Source organism: Galeopterus variegatus, unplaced genomic scaffold (assembly GCF_000696425.1).
Source record: "Galeopterus variegatus unplaced genomic scaffold, G_variegatus-3.0.2 Scaffold225, whole genome shotgun sequence".
Taxonomy (NCBI): Eukaryota; Metazoa; Chordata; class Mammalia; order Dermoptera; family Cynocephalidae; genus Galeopterus; species Galeopterus variegatus.
In genome coordinates, this window is record NW_007726336.1 from 243574 (window position 1) to 257704 (window position 14131).

Here is a 14131-nt window from a genome sequence, read left to right on the forward strand (position 1 = left end):
CTCAGCCAGTGAGCGGGAACCGGTCTGTATGTGGGATCCGAACCCTCGGGCGGGAGCGCCGCCGCGCTTCCCAAGCGGCGCACTATCCAGTGCGCCACCGGGCCGGCCCTTGTCTCCATTGTTTAGAGACATAATGTAGGAGGACAGCATGGGAAGCTACCTCTTTTGAGCACTTTGGCTTTAAAAAGGAGGAGAGAAATTGTTAGTAGCTGGAGGAGGTAGGGCATATGGAGTCAGGATTTTTTTTCTTTTTACTTTTTTTATTGAAGTGTAATGTACATGCAGAAAATTGTACAAATCATAAGTATGAAATTTTACAAATTTCTACAAAATTAACTCACCTGACTGTTTCCCACCGAAAAAACATTGGCAGTTTTTCTGACTTTTGTCACCAAATGCTAATTTTACCTACTTTCAAACTTATGTAGCTGGACTGACTCATGAAGCTGACTTCTTCCCTCAACATGTTGTGAGATTCAATGTGTAGTGTTCATCTAGGAGTATACGATCGTATTCCTTGTAGGAATATTTCATAGTTTATTCATTCTACTACTGATAGTTGTTTGGGGTGCTGCCAGGTTTTGGCTGTTCCGAATAATGGTGCTGTGACTGTGCTTGTACGTGTCTCTTAGTGAATATATCATTCATTTCTGTTGTGTATGTACTTGGAGGGGAATTGCTTTCCAAAGTGATTGTGCCCATTTTACTCCCAGCAGCATTAAGTCAGAGTTCCCATTGCTCTATATTTCCACCAACACTTTAGCTATGTTGTGCTTATGAAACCGTCTTGTGGTTTTAACGGGTGTTTCCTTGATGAATAATCATGTTTACATGCCTTTTCATATGCTTATTAGCTATTTGGATGTCCTCATTTGTGAAGTGTCCATTTGAATGTTTTGACAGTATTTTATAGTTGGGTTATTTGTCTTTTTCTTACCAGTTTGTTCTTTGTATGTGCAGAATACATGTTTTCGGATATCTTCTTCCACTCTTTGCCCTGCATGTTCACACTCTTAACGATGTCTTTTGATGAACAGAAGTTTTTAATTTTAATGAAGTGCAGTGTTTCCTTTTAAAAATATTGTGAGAAGTCTTTTAAAAATCTTTGCCTATACCAAGTTCTTGAATTTTATTGGATTTTTTTTTTTTTTTTTTTAAGATGACCAGTAAGGGGATCTTAACCCTTGGCTTGGTGTTGTCAGTACCACGCTCAACCAGGGAGCTAACCAACCATACCTATATAGGATGCGAATCCGTGGCTTTGGTGTTATCAGCACTGCACTCTCCCATTTAAGCCACGGGCCAGCCCTTGGATGTTTTCATTTAGAAGTTGATGGTAAATTTCACCTTTCACATTTAGGCCTGTATTCTGCCATGGATTGATTTTATTGTGTGTATATAATATGAAGTAAGGGTGAAGAATTGTTTTTTCTCATATGAATGTTAAATTGTCTCCCTTCTTCCCATTTAGTGGACAGTCCATCTGTCCATCACGCCTGAAGTGCCACCTCTGGTATAAATCATACGTGTCTTTTTGGACCTGCTATTCTATTCCATTAGTTGTTTCTCTGTCCTTGAGCCAGTGTGACATTTTCTTAACCACTGTATCTTTGTAATACATGTTCTTATTTGAATATAGACCCTCCAACTTTTTCTTTCTCAAGAATATCTTGATTATTATTTGCTTTCTGTATTTCCATCTTGTCAATTTCCAAAAAACATTGGGTTTTTGATCGGAATAACATTTAATCTGTTAATTTGGAGAGAATTTACATCTTTTCATATGGACTCTTCTAACACATGAGCGTATGTTCCTCTGTTTATTTAGGACATCTTTATCTCAGTAAGGTTTTACAGGTTTTGTGTCAAGGTTTATACATTTTTTTTTTTTTTTTTTGTCTTTTTCCGTGTCCGGCAATGGATTGCAACCCTCAGTGTTGCCCCCGTACCGGACTGGGGACCGGCAACGGGATCGCAACCCTCGGCGTTGCTCCCGCGCCTCGCTCAGCCAGTGAGCAGGAACTGGTCTGTATGTGGGATCCGAACCCTCGGGTGGGAGCGCTGCTGCGCTTCCCAAGCGGCGCACTATCCAGTGCGCCACCGGGCCGGCCCATTTTTTTTATTAGATTTATTCCTTGATTTTTGAATGTTACTGTAAATGGCATTAAAATTTCACATTCAGATTTCTAGTATATAGAAATATAATTTATTTATATATATTGAACTTATGTCCAGCAGCTTTACTAAATTTACTTTTTTCATAGTTTGTAAATTCTTTTGATTTGTTCTTCATATACAATTAAATCATCTGATAATGACAGTTTTAATTTTTCCCTTCCAATCAATATAATTTTTAAATTGGCCTTATTACACTCTTCTATTACAGTGTTTAGAAGTGATAGTGAATACCCATTTCTCATTCCTGATCTCTGGAAGGAGGCCTTAAATAATTGACCATTAAAGATGATATTAGCTGTAGGTTTTTTACAGTACTCTTCATTAGATTAAAAAGATTATTTTTTCTTTCTAGTATGCTAAGAGAACTTAATCAAGAATGAGTGTTAATTTTATATATGATACCAAAAGCACGTGATAAAAGAAAAAATTGATAAATTGGACATCATCAAAATTAAAATTTTGTGCTTCAAAAAACCACCAAGAAAGAGTTCTAACCAGAAGTGAGAAAGCCTGGATTCTGACTCAGATTCTGCCACTGTGGTGGTGAGAATCATTGAAGTGTGTTTGTGTGTGGAAGGATGAGAGCTGACAACCCACCAACCCTTTCATTAACACTTAAGGGCAAGAATCTTTCTAAGAATATTGGCCTCAGCCAGGTGAAGATTCAGCTTGCTAATACAAACAGATGCCATCGAGCCGAGCTCCTGAGGTTTGGCCCAGAGTATTTCCTGAGCAGGATCAGACAGAGAGAAAAGAAAAGCCATAGACTAAGAGAAAGTATTTGTAAATCACATGTTTGAAAAAGGACTTGTATCTAAGATATAGCTCTTAGAACTTGATAAGCAGAAAGCAAATTACCCAGTTAAAAAAATGAGCAAGGGATACAAGTGGATATTTCACCAGAGAAGCTATATGGATGGCCAATAAGCACATGAAAAGATGCTTAACCTTATTAATCATTAGGGAAATACAAATTAAAACGATTATAGGTACCACTTCATACTCACTGAAATGGCTATAATGAAAAAGACAATTGATGGTGACTGTGCAGGAAAATAAAAATCCTCATGCATTGTTCGTAGGAATGTAAAATGCACTCAACCTAGGAAAACAATTGGCAGGGTTTTTTTGTTGTTGTTTTGAGTTAAACAGAAACTTACAGTATGACCTGGCAATTCCACTCCTAAGTACCTACCCAGGACAGATGAAAACATTTGTTCATACAAAGACTTGTAAGCGAATGTTCATAGCAGCATTTTTAATAGTTAAAAAGTGGGAGTGACCCAAATGTCTGTCACCTGATGATGGATAAGCAAAGTGGTTTGTATGTCCATACAAGGAATACTCCTCGTGTTTGGTAATTAAAAAATATATATATATATTGATTTCATGCTTCTTACATGGATAAACCTGAAAAACATGCTGTGTGAAAGAAAANATGCCATCGAGCCGAGCTCCTGAGGTTTGGCCCAGAGTATTTCCTGAGCAGGATCAGACAGAGAGAAAAGAAAAGCCATAGACTAAGAGAAAGTATTTGTAAATCACATGTTTGAAAAAGGACTTGTATCTAAGATATAGCTCTTAGAACTTGATAAGCAGAAAGCAAATTACCCAGTTAAAAAAATGAGCAAGGGATACAAGTGGATATTTCACCAGAGAAGCTATATGGATGGCCAATAAGCACATGAAAAGATGCTTAACCTTATTAATCATTAGGGAAATACAAATTAAAACGATTATAGGTACCACTTCATACTCACTGAAATGGCTATAATGAAAAAGACAATTGATGGTGACTGTGCAGGAAAATAAAAATCCTCATGCATTGTTCGTAGGAATGTAAAATGCACTCAACCTAGGAAAACAATTGGCAGGGTTTTTTTGTTGTTGTTTTGAGTTAAACAGAAACTTACAGTATGACCTGGCAATTCCACTCCTAAGTACCTACCCAGGACAGATGAAAACATTTGTTCATACAAAGACTTGTAAGCGAATGTTCATAGCAGCATTTTTAATAGTTAAAAAGTGGGAGTGACCCAAATGTCTGTCACCTGATGATGGATAAGCAAAGTGGTTTGTATGTCCATACAAGGAATACTCCTCGTGTTTGGTAATTAAAAAATATATATATATATTGATTTCATGCTTCTTACATGGATAAACCTGAAAAACATGCTGTGTGAAAGAAAACAGACACAAAAGACCATATATTGTATGAATTTATTTATATGAAATGTCCAGAAAAGGCAGATTTATAGGAAAAGAGATTAGTGGTTAAATGGTGTTGGGGTGGAAACAGGGAGTGACTGCATATGGGCATGAGAGATCTTTTTGTGATAATGAAAATGTTCTAAAATTGTGATGGTTGTACAGCTTTGTATATTTACTAAAAATCATTGAATTGTATACATAAAGTGACTGAATTTTATTTTATGTGAATTATACCTCAGTGAAAATGTTAAACAATGAGTGATGAATTTTATACTTTTTCTGCAACTAATGAAAATTTATATGATTTTCACCTTTATTCCATTAATTTGGTAAATTGAAAAACTTAATACTAAACCAATTTTGACTCCTGGAATAAATGTAACTTGGTGCTTATGTATCATATTTTATTTACATTACTGGTAGCTATGATTTACTAATATATTATTTAGGTCTTTTGAGACTGGGTTTATGAGAAAGATTGGCCTGTCATATTTTTTCTTACAGTGTTCTTAGCAGGTTTTTGTTTTGTTATTCTCCATGTAAATCTGTATAAAATTGATGTTAAATTATTTTTATTACATATTTGTAAGTTCTGTTGGAGGCATATGAACATAGAGGATTTTTTTTTTTAATGGGAAAGTTTTAAATTATACATTGAATTTCTTTAGTATATATTTGTGTTTTCAGATTTTCTCTTCATCAGTTTTATTGTTTTTTTTTTAAAGGAGTTTGTTCATTTCATATACCTTTCAAAATTTATTGGGCCAAAATTGTTAGTAATATTCTCTTTAATGTTAGTAAAATCTATATATAGTATCATCTTCCTTTTCATTCTTAATGTCAGTATTTGTGCCTTGATTTATTTTCCATGATCAGTCTTGCTAAAGGTCTGTCATTTACTTTAGTTTTCTCAGAGAACCAGATTCTTTGATTTTTCATTCTTACACATTTGTTTTCTTTTTCATTCATTTTTGCTCCATTTTTTGTTATTTCTTCTTTTCTACTTTGGGATTAATTTTTTCCTATTTCTAATTTCTTGATAGGAACGCTTGATAAGAATGTTTGCCTGCTTGTTTTATCAGTTATTGAGAGAGTTCTGCTAAAAACCACTTGATTATAGATTTGTCAGTTTTTCTTTTGATTCTGTCAGTTTTTGCTTTATATATTTTGGGGCTGTTTTACAATATCCCTTGCTAATTTAAAATTCTTAAGACTTTTTTTAGTAGATTATCTTATTTATTACTGTATAGTGACCCTCTAGCTTGAGTAATGTTTCTTGTCTTAGATATTCTTTGTTAGATATTTGGATAACTTTATAAGTTTTGTTTTGGTTAGTGTTTGCATGTTTTTTACCCTTTTACTTTAGCCATTCTGTGCCTTAGATTTTAAAGTACAACTCTCATAAACAATATAAGATTTGAAAATCTCCTCTCATAATTTTCTGCCTGAGGAACTTTCTTCAGTGTTTCTTTTAGTGTGGGCCTGCTGATGACAAATTGTGTGTGTGTGTGTGTGTGTGTGTGTGTGTGTGTGTGTGTGTGTTTGAGAGAAAATGTCTTCACTTTCCCAGCATTTTTGAAGGATGGATTTGCTTAGTTGAGAATTCTAGATTGGTAGTTAATTTCTTTCCCCATTTTCTGTTGAGAAGTCAGCTGTCAGTCTTATTCTTTTAGATATTCATGTGTCTTTTTTCTTTAGTAGCTTCTAAGGTATTCTTTTGTCTTTGTTTTTCAGTAGTTGGTATAGTTTTCTTTGTATTTATCCTGTTTTATATTTAACCTTTAGCAGTCTCAACTGAAGCCTGGAGTGTTTATAAAGGGTCCTCTTCCTTGGTAAGCTCTGAGCTCCATTTTCGGTATTCTTTTGTCTTTGTTTTTCAGTAGTTGGTATAGTTTTCTTTGTATTTATCCTGTTTTGTATTTAACCTTTAGCAGTCTCAACTGAAGCCTGGAGTGTTTATAAAGGGTCCTCTTCCTTGGTAAGCTCTGAGCTCCATTTTCTTCTTCCACTTCTGTGCCATTGCTTAGGAATTTATATCTCAGAAATGTGCATATTCCTCAAGTGGGCTCTCTTCTCTGTAGTTCCTTTTTCTCCAGGATCTTGGCCTCTAAGTCCTGGCTGGACCAGTGATCCTCAATGCCAGCTCCAGGAGACTGCAGTTTTCTGAGTTGCTGTTTCCTGCCATGTCATTTAGCTAGCCCCTCCAGTGTATGATGAAACCTACACTTTGTGGGGGAAAAGAAGGCGCTTCCCCGCCTCTTACATCCCGGTTGCCTTAGTGGCTCTCCATTGCACTCAAACAGCTGTCTTACACATTTTCTCCAGTGCTTTGTGGAAGAATTTGTCTGATAATAACCTATCCCATCATAGTTGGCAGTGGAAGGTCTACATGAGTTTTTAAAAGATGGCAGTATTATACCATTATTGTATACTACTGGAAGTGAGTCTCTAAGGAGGGATGATACTGATGCCAGCCAGGGAGAGAAGTGCCAAAGTGATGACCCTGAGGAGACAAGAAGTGGTCAAATCCAGTACACAAGGGCATCGGTTGGCCTCACTCATGAGTTGGTCCATCCAGGGCTAGCAGGAGTCAGGGCAGAGTATATGGGTCCAAGTCCTGGAAGGTGAGTGTTGTTAGAATTTCTCTTCTGAATGCTTCTGTTTTCTTAGTAAGTTGGTATTAGGATTGGTAGGAGGTTTTGAGATTTGAGGAGAGAAAGAATTTAGGAAATGACTAGGATGAGTACATATAGAAGAGTCGGAGCAGATAGACTAGGGAAATACGGTAGGATTGCTGGGTAACAGCTCTCTTGAGGTGAGTGGTCATGAATTTAAGGGATTTGAATTTAGAAAGTAATGGAATTGAGAAATTCTAGGTCTCAAAGAAGACTTTGGGTACTGCAAAATGATTTTGGGAAATGTTTGAGATTTGAGGATGTATTTCCAAAGTAAAAGCAAAAAATGTAGTAAAATTTTTAAAAAGGTAGTCTGGAGGTTACCAATATTTAACATTCCATGGAGAAAGATAATTATTTCTAAAATAAACCTTGCATCTTGAAGAAGTCTCACGCCACTGTTGAGCAGATAAGGCCTTCAGACCTCTCTGCTGGGTCTGATGTGAGTGAAGGGGCTATAGGTGCCCGCCTCGATTCCCTCTGGCTGCTGGCGAGGCTTCCAGTGGCCCAGCCTCTTCAACCCCAGAATGTGGTTTTTCACAGCCTGCCGTGAAGTCCCAGAATCAGAACTGGGGTGTATGTTAGATGATGGTGGAACCCACCCGGAGGCAGTTACAGGGTCTCTTCCTGGATCACATCACCCGGAGCCCCTGGCCAGGGCCCAGCAGCCTTCTTTTCTTCATTGCCTTGGCTCCTCTTCATGCCATTCATCTTTCATCTACTCCCCCCACCCCCCACCGTGTTGCACAGCATCTAGCCACTCTTATTGACCACTATTTAATAGCCAACTTGTACTAAGCAACATTTTATATTCTTGATTTAGGTTGTAGTCTTAGTTTTAAATGGCAGTGAGTTGAACCATTTATTATTTCTTTTAGCAAATACATCCTACTAGTTTAAAAATTTTGGGGCCCTGGTAACATTTTTCTTCTTTGGTTTTAATTCTTCATGGAAAAATTAATTATGAAGACATATATCAGGCATCCCAAAACGATTAAAGACTGACATATTGAGAACCCACCACCCAACTTAAGCAATACAGTATTACAAATAAAATTGAAATGTACCCATTGCCAGTCACGTCCCTCCCAACCACCAACTGAATTTGGTATTTATCATTTTCATGTATGTTTTATAACTCTAAATAGCATTCTTATTTTAAAAACATGTATAAGTGGTTATTTACTTGTGTATCATTCTGTAATTGTATTTTTCCTTTAGTATTACTTGTTAGATTTATCTGTATTTATACTTTAATTCTTTCATTTTCATGCTTAAACGTTAAACATTCTGTTGTATAAATATGTCCTAGTTTTATTTATTCTCCTCTTGATGGATACTAAGTTATTTCCAATTTTTTTTTCTTCTGTATATGATGCATTTAATGTTATTGTACATATTTTCTTGGGTTTGTTTTTGAGAGATTTTCTAGGGTATATATACCTGTAAGAACTGATGGGTTGTAGGATATGTGCTTTGTTAACTCCAATTCTCTCACCCTGTGATCATGTGTGAGGTCAGAATGCCCCACCTTGTACTTGATATTATGTGCAGTTATGATTATTTATAATGGAATAAGAGCTGAGTGATTGCATTCTGTACTGTAGTTTTAGTTTGTTGTTTATTTGTCTGTTTATTTAAATTGGAACCAACCTTTTCTCAGATCTTTAATTTTATTGAAACAAATGTTCTTCATTGAGCTCAGAGTTAATGATCCCTTAAGGAATTCCATATATTTAGTTTTCTCTATTCCAAAGATATGATTCAGTGATAAAGTCATAATTATGAAATTGTCATTTTCTTCAAACTTCATTTTTTTATTTGTATTTTTTTAAAAAAGATCACTGGTAAGGGAATCTTAACCCTTGACTTGGTGTTGTCAGCACCATGCTCTCCCAAGTGAGCTAACCAGCCATCCCTATATAGGGATCCGAACCCGTGGCCTTGGTGTTATCAGCACCACACTCTCCCAAGTGAGCCATGGGCCAGCCTTAGTTTCTTCATACTTTAAAACTAGTGATTCTCAAAAGTGGTCTGCAATCACCAAGGCAGGCATCCGTGTAGTCAAAATGATTTTCATAGCACTAAACATGATTTGCCCTTTTCAGTGGGTTGGCATTTGCAGTAATGCAGCAAAAGAAGTGGGTAAAACTGTCAGGGTCTTTGTGAGAACTGAGATGGTGGCACCAATTTTGTAGTCATCTATGTTAACAATGGGTTTTCTTGTATTTTTAAATGAGTACATTAAATTTTTAAAGTCTCTTAGTTTCAGTTTTTAATAGAGTAAGTGTTGAGTAATATAATCCAAACATAGTCTCTTCCAAGAGTGTGAAGGCGTCCTGAGACCAGAAAGTTTGAGAAACATTGCTTTAAGCACATGGTAGATGTATAAACAAATATTTTATTCTCGCTGATAATGGTTATTGGGAAGGGAAACGTAGGTAATGTCATTCCCTTAGATCAATTCAGTTGATCTTCAAAGTATGTATTACTCTTAAGTAAATTTTAAATTGTTTGCCTTAAAAGTTTGTTTATAACTAGGTTGTATTTGTAAATAAAATTCTTTGCAGGTGCTGACCTTAAGGAAAGAGCCAAAATGAATTCCAGCGAAGTTGGTCCTTTTGTCTCCAAAATAAGAGCAGTGATTAATGATATTGGTAAGCACAATTAAATTTTCCTTTCAGCATGCTGAAGATGATCTTAAATGTCAGATTTAAAATGTTTCATACCATCTTCAAATAATTATGTAATTAGATAATCATGACCTTACAATTGGTTGCTTTAAAACAGCACTTAATATATTTCATGTGAAGAATTATGTAAAATATTTTATAGTTACAGATGCCTCCTATGTTTGATGGCATGGCATATGAAGATATTTATTAGAAAACAGAATAGTTTGGTATAAGCCTTTGATGTAAAATATCTGTATACAAAAACATTTATAGATTTGGATTTTGGGGGAGTTTTTTATGTAAGTAGGATCATATTGTTTCCTTAAAATTACAGTACATATCAACTTTTTATTATTACTTTTTAATTTACTGCTACATACTAATCCACTGACTTATTCAGAATTTTAAATTATTTCTTCATTAACAAACATTTAGCTTTTTGATTTGTTTTGTTTTGGCTATTTGTGTTATTTATAATAAAGTGTTGAATATCCTTGTACTTAAGGATAAATTCCTAAATATGAAATTGCTGTCCCAAGTGTCATGTTTTCATTTTATATTTTAATAAATTCTACCAAATTATATTCCAAAAAGATTGTGATAATTTATATTCCCATCAGTTATAAGACAGTACCTCTTTTCTCATACTCCTGCCAGAATTTAATGCAGCTATATTTTAAGTTTGTTAAGGTTAAAAAAAAAACAAATCAAAAAAACCCCCCAAAACAGGCATCTCAACATTTTTGTTTGCATTTCCCAAAAATGCTTATGTGATGTCTTACCTTTTCAAATTAAGCTTGCCTCCCCTTCTGTAAATTGCCTTTTCACATGCTTCATCCTCCTCTTAAATGATTATTCACTAACTACTCATTTATTTAAAAGACATTTTTATATTAATGTTTTGTTGTTAAATGTGATACAGATATTGTCTTCTAATGTGCTGCCCTAGTTTGATTCCAATAGCTTTCAATTTTAAACTTTTAATATCTAGAAGATATTAGGTTTCCTTCATTATTCTTACCTGAAGATTTTCTCTGTCGATTCTTACACATCAGATCTTCCAAATGAATTTAGAATTAGTATGTTTTAAGGTAAAAGGGAAAAAATAATCCATTGAGACTGTGGTTAGAATTTCATTAAATCTTGTTAAGAAATAATTGATATGTTTGATATTGAATCCTACTGTTTGTGGTATGCATGGCTCTCATTTTTGGGGGTCATTCATTAGTATCTTTCAAGGAAGTTTTATGGTTTTCTTCATATTGGTTTTGGTCTTGTATCTTTTTCTCCCTCAAATTTACTCCTAGCTATTGTATAGCATTTATTCCTTTGAATAGGGTCCTCCCTCTGCCCCCTTGTATTGCAGTCTTATTATTGTAAGTCTGTAGGAAAGTTATTAAATTTTATGTGCTTATTTTATATCATGCCAGCTTACTAATTACTTCTGTTAGTTACTGTTCTTCCTCAACTAATTCTCTTGTGTTTTCCTGATGAAAAGTTTATTATCTATTAATAATTATCTACAAATAATGAAATTTTTATCTTTTCTTTTCCCAATGTTTTGCTGTTATGTTTTTTCATTTATTTTTACACTGGCTAGGGCCCTCAGTACAGTATTTGTTTGTTGAGGTGAGTGTGTTCATCTTTATCTTTCTTTGACTTTGGTGAGTGCTTATAATATTTTCCTGGTAATTATCAAGTTCAGGCAGTTTCATCTATTTCAGATTGTTTGGAGTTTGTTACTGGTTTTTAATCAAGAATAATTATTAAAGTTTTTCAAATGCTTTTTAAATGTATGTCAGGATTGTAATTAATACATAATAGAATTTACCTTAGTTAGCCTTTACTATACTGAGTTGTATTAATAGACTTACTAGTGCTGCACTGGCCTTATATTACTAGAATAAACCCTACCTCATCATTGTAGTTAGGGATTCTGGTGGTTTTTAATATGCAGGTATATTGCTAGGTTGAATTTCAAATATTTTTGGTATAATCGTAAATGAGATTGGTCTAATTTTGCTTTTTCTCTCGTTTTCTCGTTTGGTATCAAGGTTATACCACCTTCATAGAATGAGGTGAAAAGTGTTCTATTTTTTTCTCTTCCACACATAGAAGTCATGTTACTTGAAAAATTAGTAGAATTTGACCATGGAATAACACCTTTTGGGGTCTTGTGTGGTTTTGGTATTTAAAAAAAATTTTTTTAGAGCTAAAATTTTAAAAATATGTATTTTGTTTCTGTAAATGTTATTGCTTAGCTGCCTGTTCTACCTTTTCATTCTGTGCTGGTACTGTATAATCCTAGGTCCTTCCCTCCCTCTCTGTCCAGCTTCAACTTCATGTTCATATGTCTTCTGTGGTAGAGCATGAGTTTTGTTTAGAAGTTGGTCAGAGGGCTTGATTTTGGAGGTAAAGTTGATGCTTTCTGTAACTTTATATATATGCTAGGGGGGGAGTGGCTAAAACTGGTTTCATTGTTATAATTACCTTGATGTTTCCTGCAGAGTCTTTTTTTTATTTTATTGATTCTGAAATCAGAATTTTTTTCTGAGACTCTGTTGCAGTGACATTTCCTTTTCTGTGATTGTAGCTGTAACTTTTTCTGTTCTGGGTCTGTTACCAGATGGCAGTTACAGGTTCTTGGTCAAACAAGGGAAGAGAACTTTTCACAGGACGAGTGAAAGAAAAGGAAGAGGGACTGACAGATGGAATGTTCAAACTATAGGATTTATTGTAAAGTGAAAGTATGTGCAGTGAGGGAGGAACGTGCCATGGATTCCTAAGGAGGGGGTTTATTTGTTGTTCTGGAACAGGATGTTTCTCTATCCTAAGGGGAGGAATATTCAGCTATGGGGGAGGATCTAGGGTAATTAAGGCCTAACAGGCTGATACAAGGTTGCATTAGCTTCTTGTTGTGAATCCCTGAGTTTCTGAAGTTTTTGGTTATGCTCAGTCGGTTCATTTTTCCCTCAACTTTGACTTTTCCAGTCTAGTGTTATAGAAGGTTGGAAGGTTGTATAGTAGTTATCTGTACTTATTTTCCTCCTGGTGCAGAGATGCTGTAGTTTTTGTAATCTGCAAAGTTCCAGGTGTAGCATGTTGATTGGTACGGTGGTTAAGCTGTAGTCAACTCATTATGGGCTCATTAACTGTCAGACAATGAGGCAGCTCCTGCTGATTAAGTCTGAATATTTATGACAGCCTCCCTGGGGCATGTTTCTATTCTGTCCTGCCTCAGAGTCCTGATCCAATCTCCATTTTTTTCTCCAAGAGTTCCTTAATATTTAAGATACTTTTTATTATAACATTAAAATAGACTACATTTGAACATTATTTTGGGGGATTATTTAGTGAACTTTTGAAAGGCATGTAGAAACTAAGTATCTTAATCTAATCTGCTCATTTCATATGTTAAAAACAAGGGGCAGGCAAACTTTTTCTTAAAGGAACATATAGTAAATATTTTAGGCTTCACAGGGCCATATGATCTCTTTCACAGCTACTCAACTTTGACATTGTATTGGGAAAGCAGCCATAGATAATGTATAGACAAATATACATAGCTCTTTCCCAATAAAATTTTATTTATACATACTGAAATTTGAATTTCATATAGTTTTCATTTATTATGATATCGTGTTTTTATTTTAATTTTTTCTCCCAAGCATTTAAAAATGTAAACCATTCTTAGCTCACAGGGTATACAAAAAAATAAGCACTGGGTCTGATTTTCCTTCTTTTTGTCTTGGATGTCTTCTGTTTTCTCTATATTTCCCTGTTGTTTGGAATTAATTCTAGTCATCCATCCTTTTTATTTATTTTTTAAGTCTGCTGACTTCCAGTTCTAATTTGGACTGTTTAGCCCAGACCTTTTTTATTGGTTTTTGCTTTTTGGAGATTTAAAGGTTTTAAAGACTTCGTATTCTCTGGTAGGGAGCATAAAATACTGCACCTAAGGGTTTTGTATTCTTGGTGAAATTCGCAGAATAAAAATTGCGCATAAAACTTGGAAATGAGTAGGGAGGTGGAGGGAGTAGTAAGGAAAACAAAACAAAAACCCTCAAAAGTTTATCTAATCTTAAAAAACTGTGGAGAGGAAAAGGAAGCGTAAACTTAGGACACGTTAAGGAGTAAGATGTTGAATTAAGTCCAGTACTTACTATTAATGCCAGTTGACTAAACTTCCTGTTAGTGGCATAGATGTTTGGGCTGGTCTAAAGTTAGGGAGTTATCTCGGTTGATTGTTCACAGTCAGTTACGGATACAGATTGAGCTCCTTGTTCCATTCTTTTCCCCCTTTTCACTACTGCACTTGACTAGTTTTAAAGAAAAAAAAAAAGAAAAAATATATATGTAAGTTCAGATTTGATTTATTTATTTATTTTTTTT

At 34.9% G+C, this 14131-nt stretch overlaps 1 protein-coding gene across 1 annotated transcript in view; it reads left to right on the plus strand.

The window, feature by feature from the left end:
- AUH (AU RNA binding protein/enoyl-CoA hydratase) overlaps nt 1-14131 on the plus strand; it is a 171315-nt gene that overhangs the window by 44406 nt on the left and 112778 nt on the right. The window contains exon 5 of the mRNA XM_008566156.1: nt 9635-9721. Coding sequence (XP_008564378.1) covers nt 9635-9721 — 87 coding nt within the window. The remainder of the gene's footprint in view (nt 1-9634; nt 9722-14131) is intronic.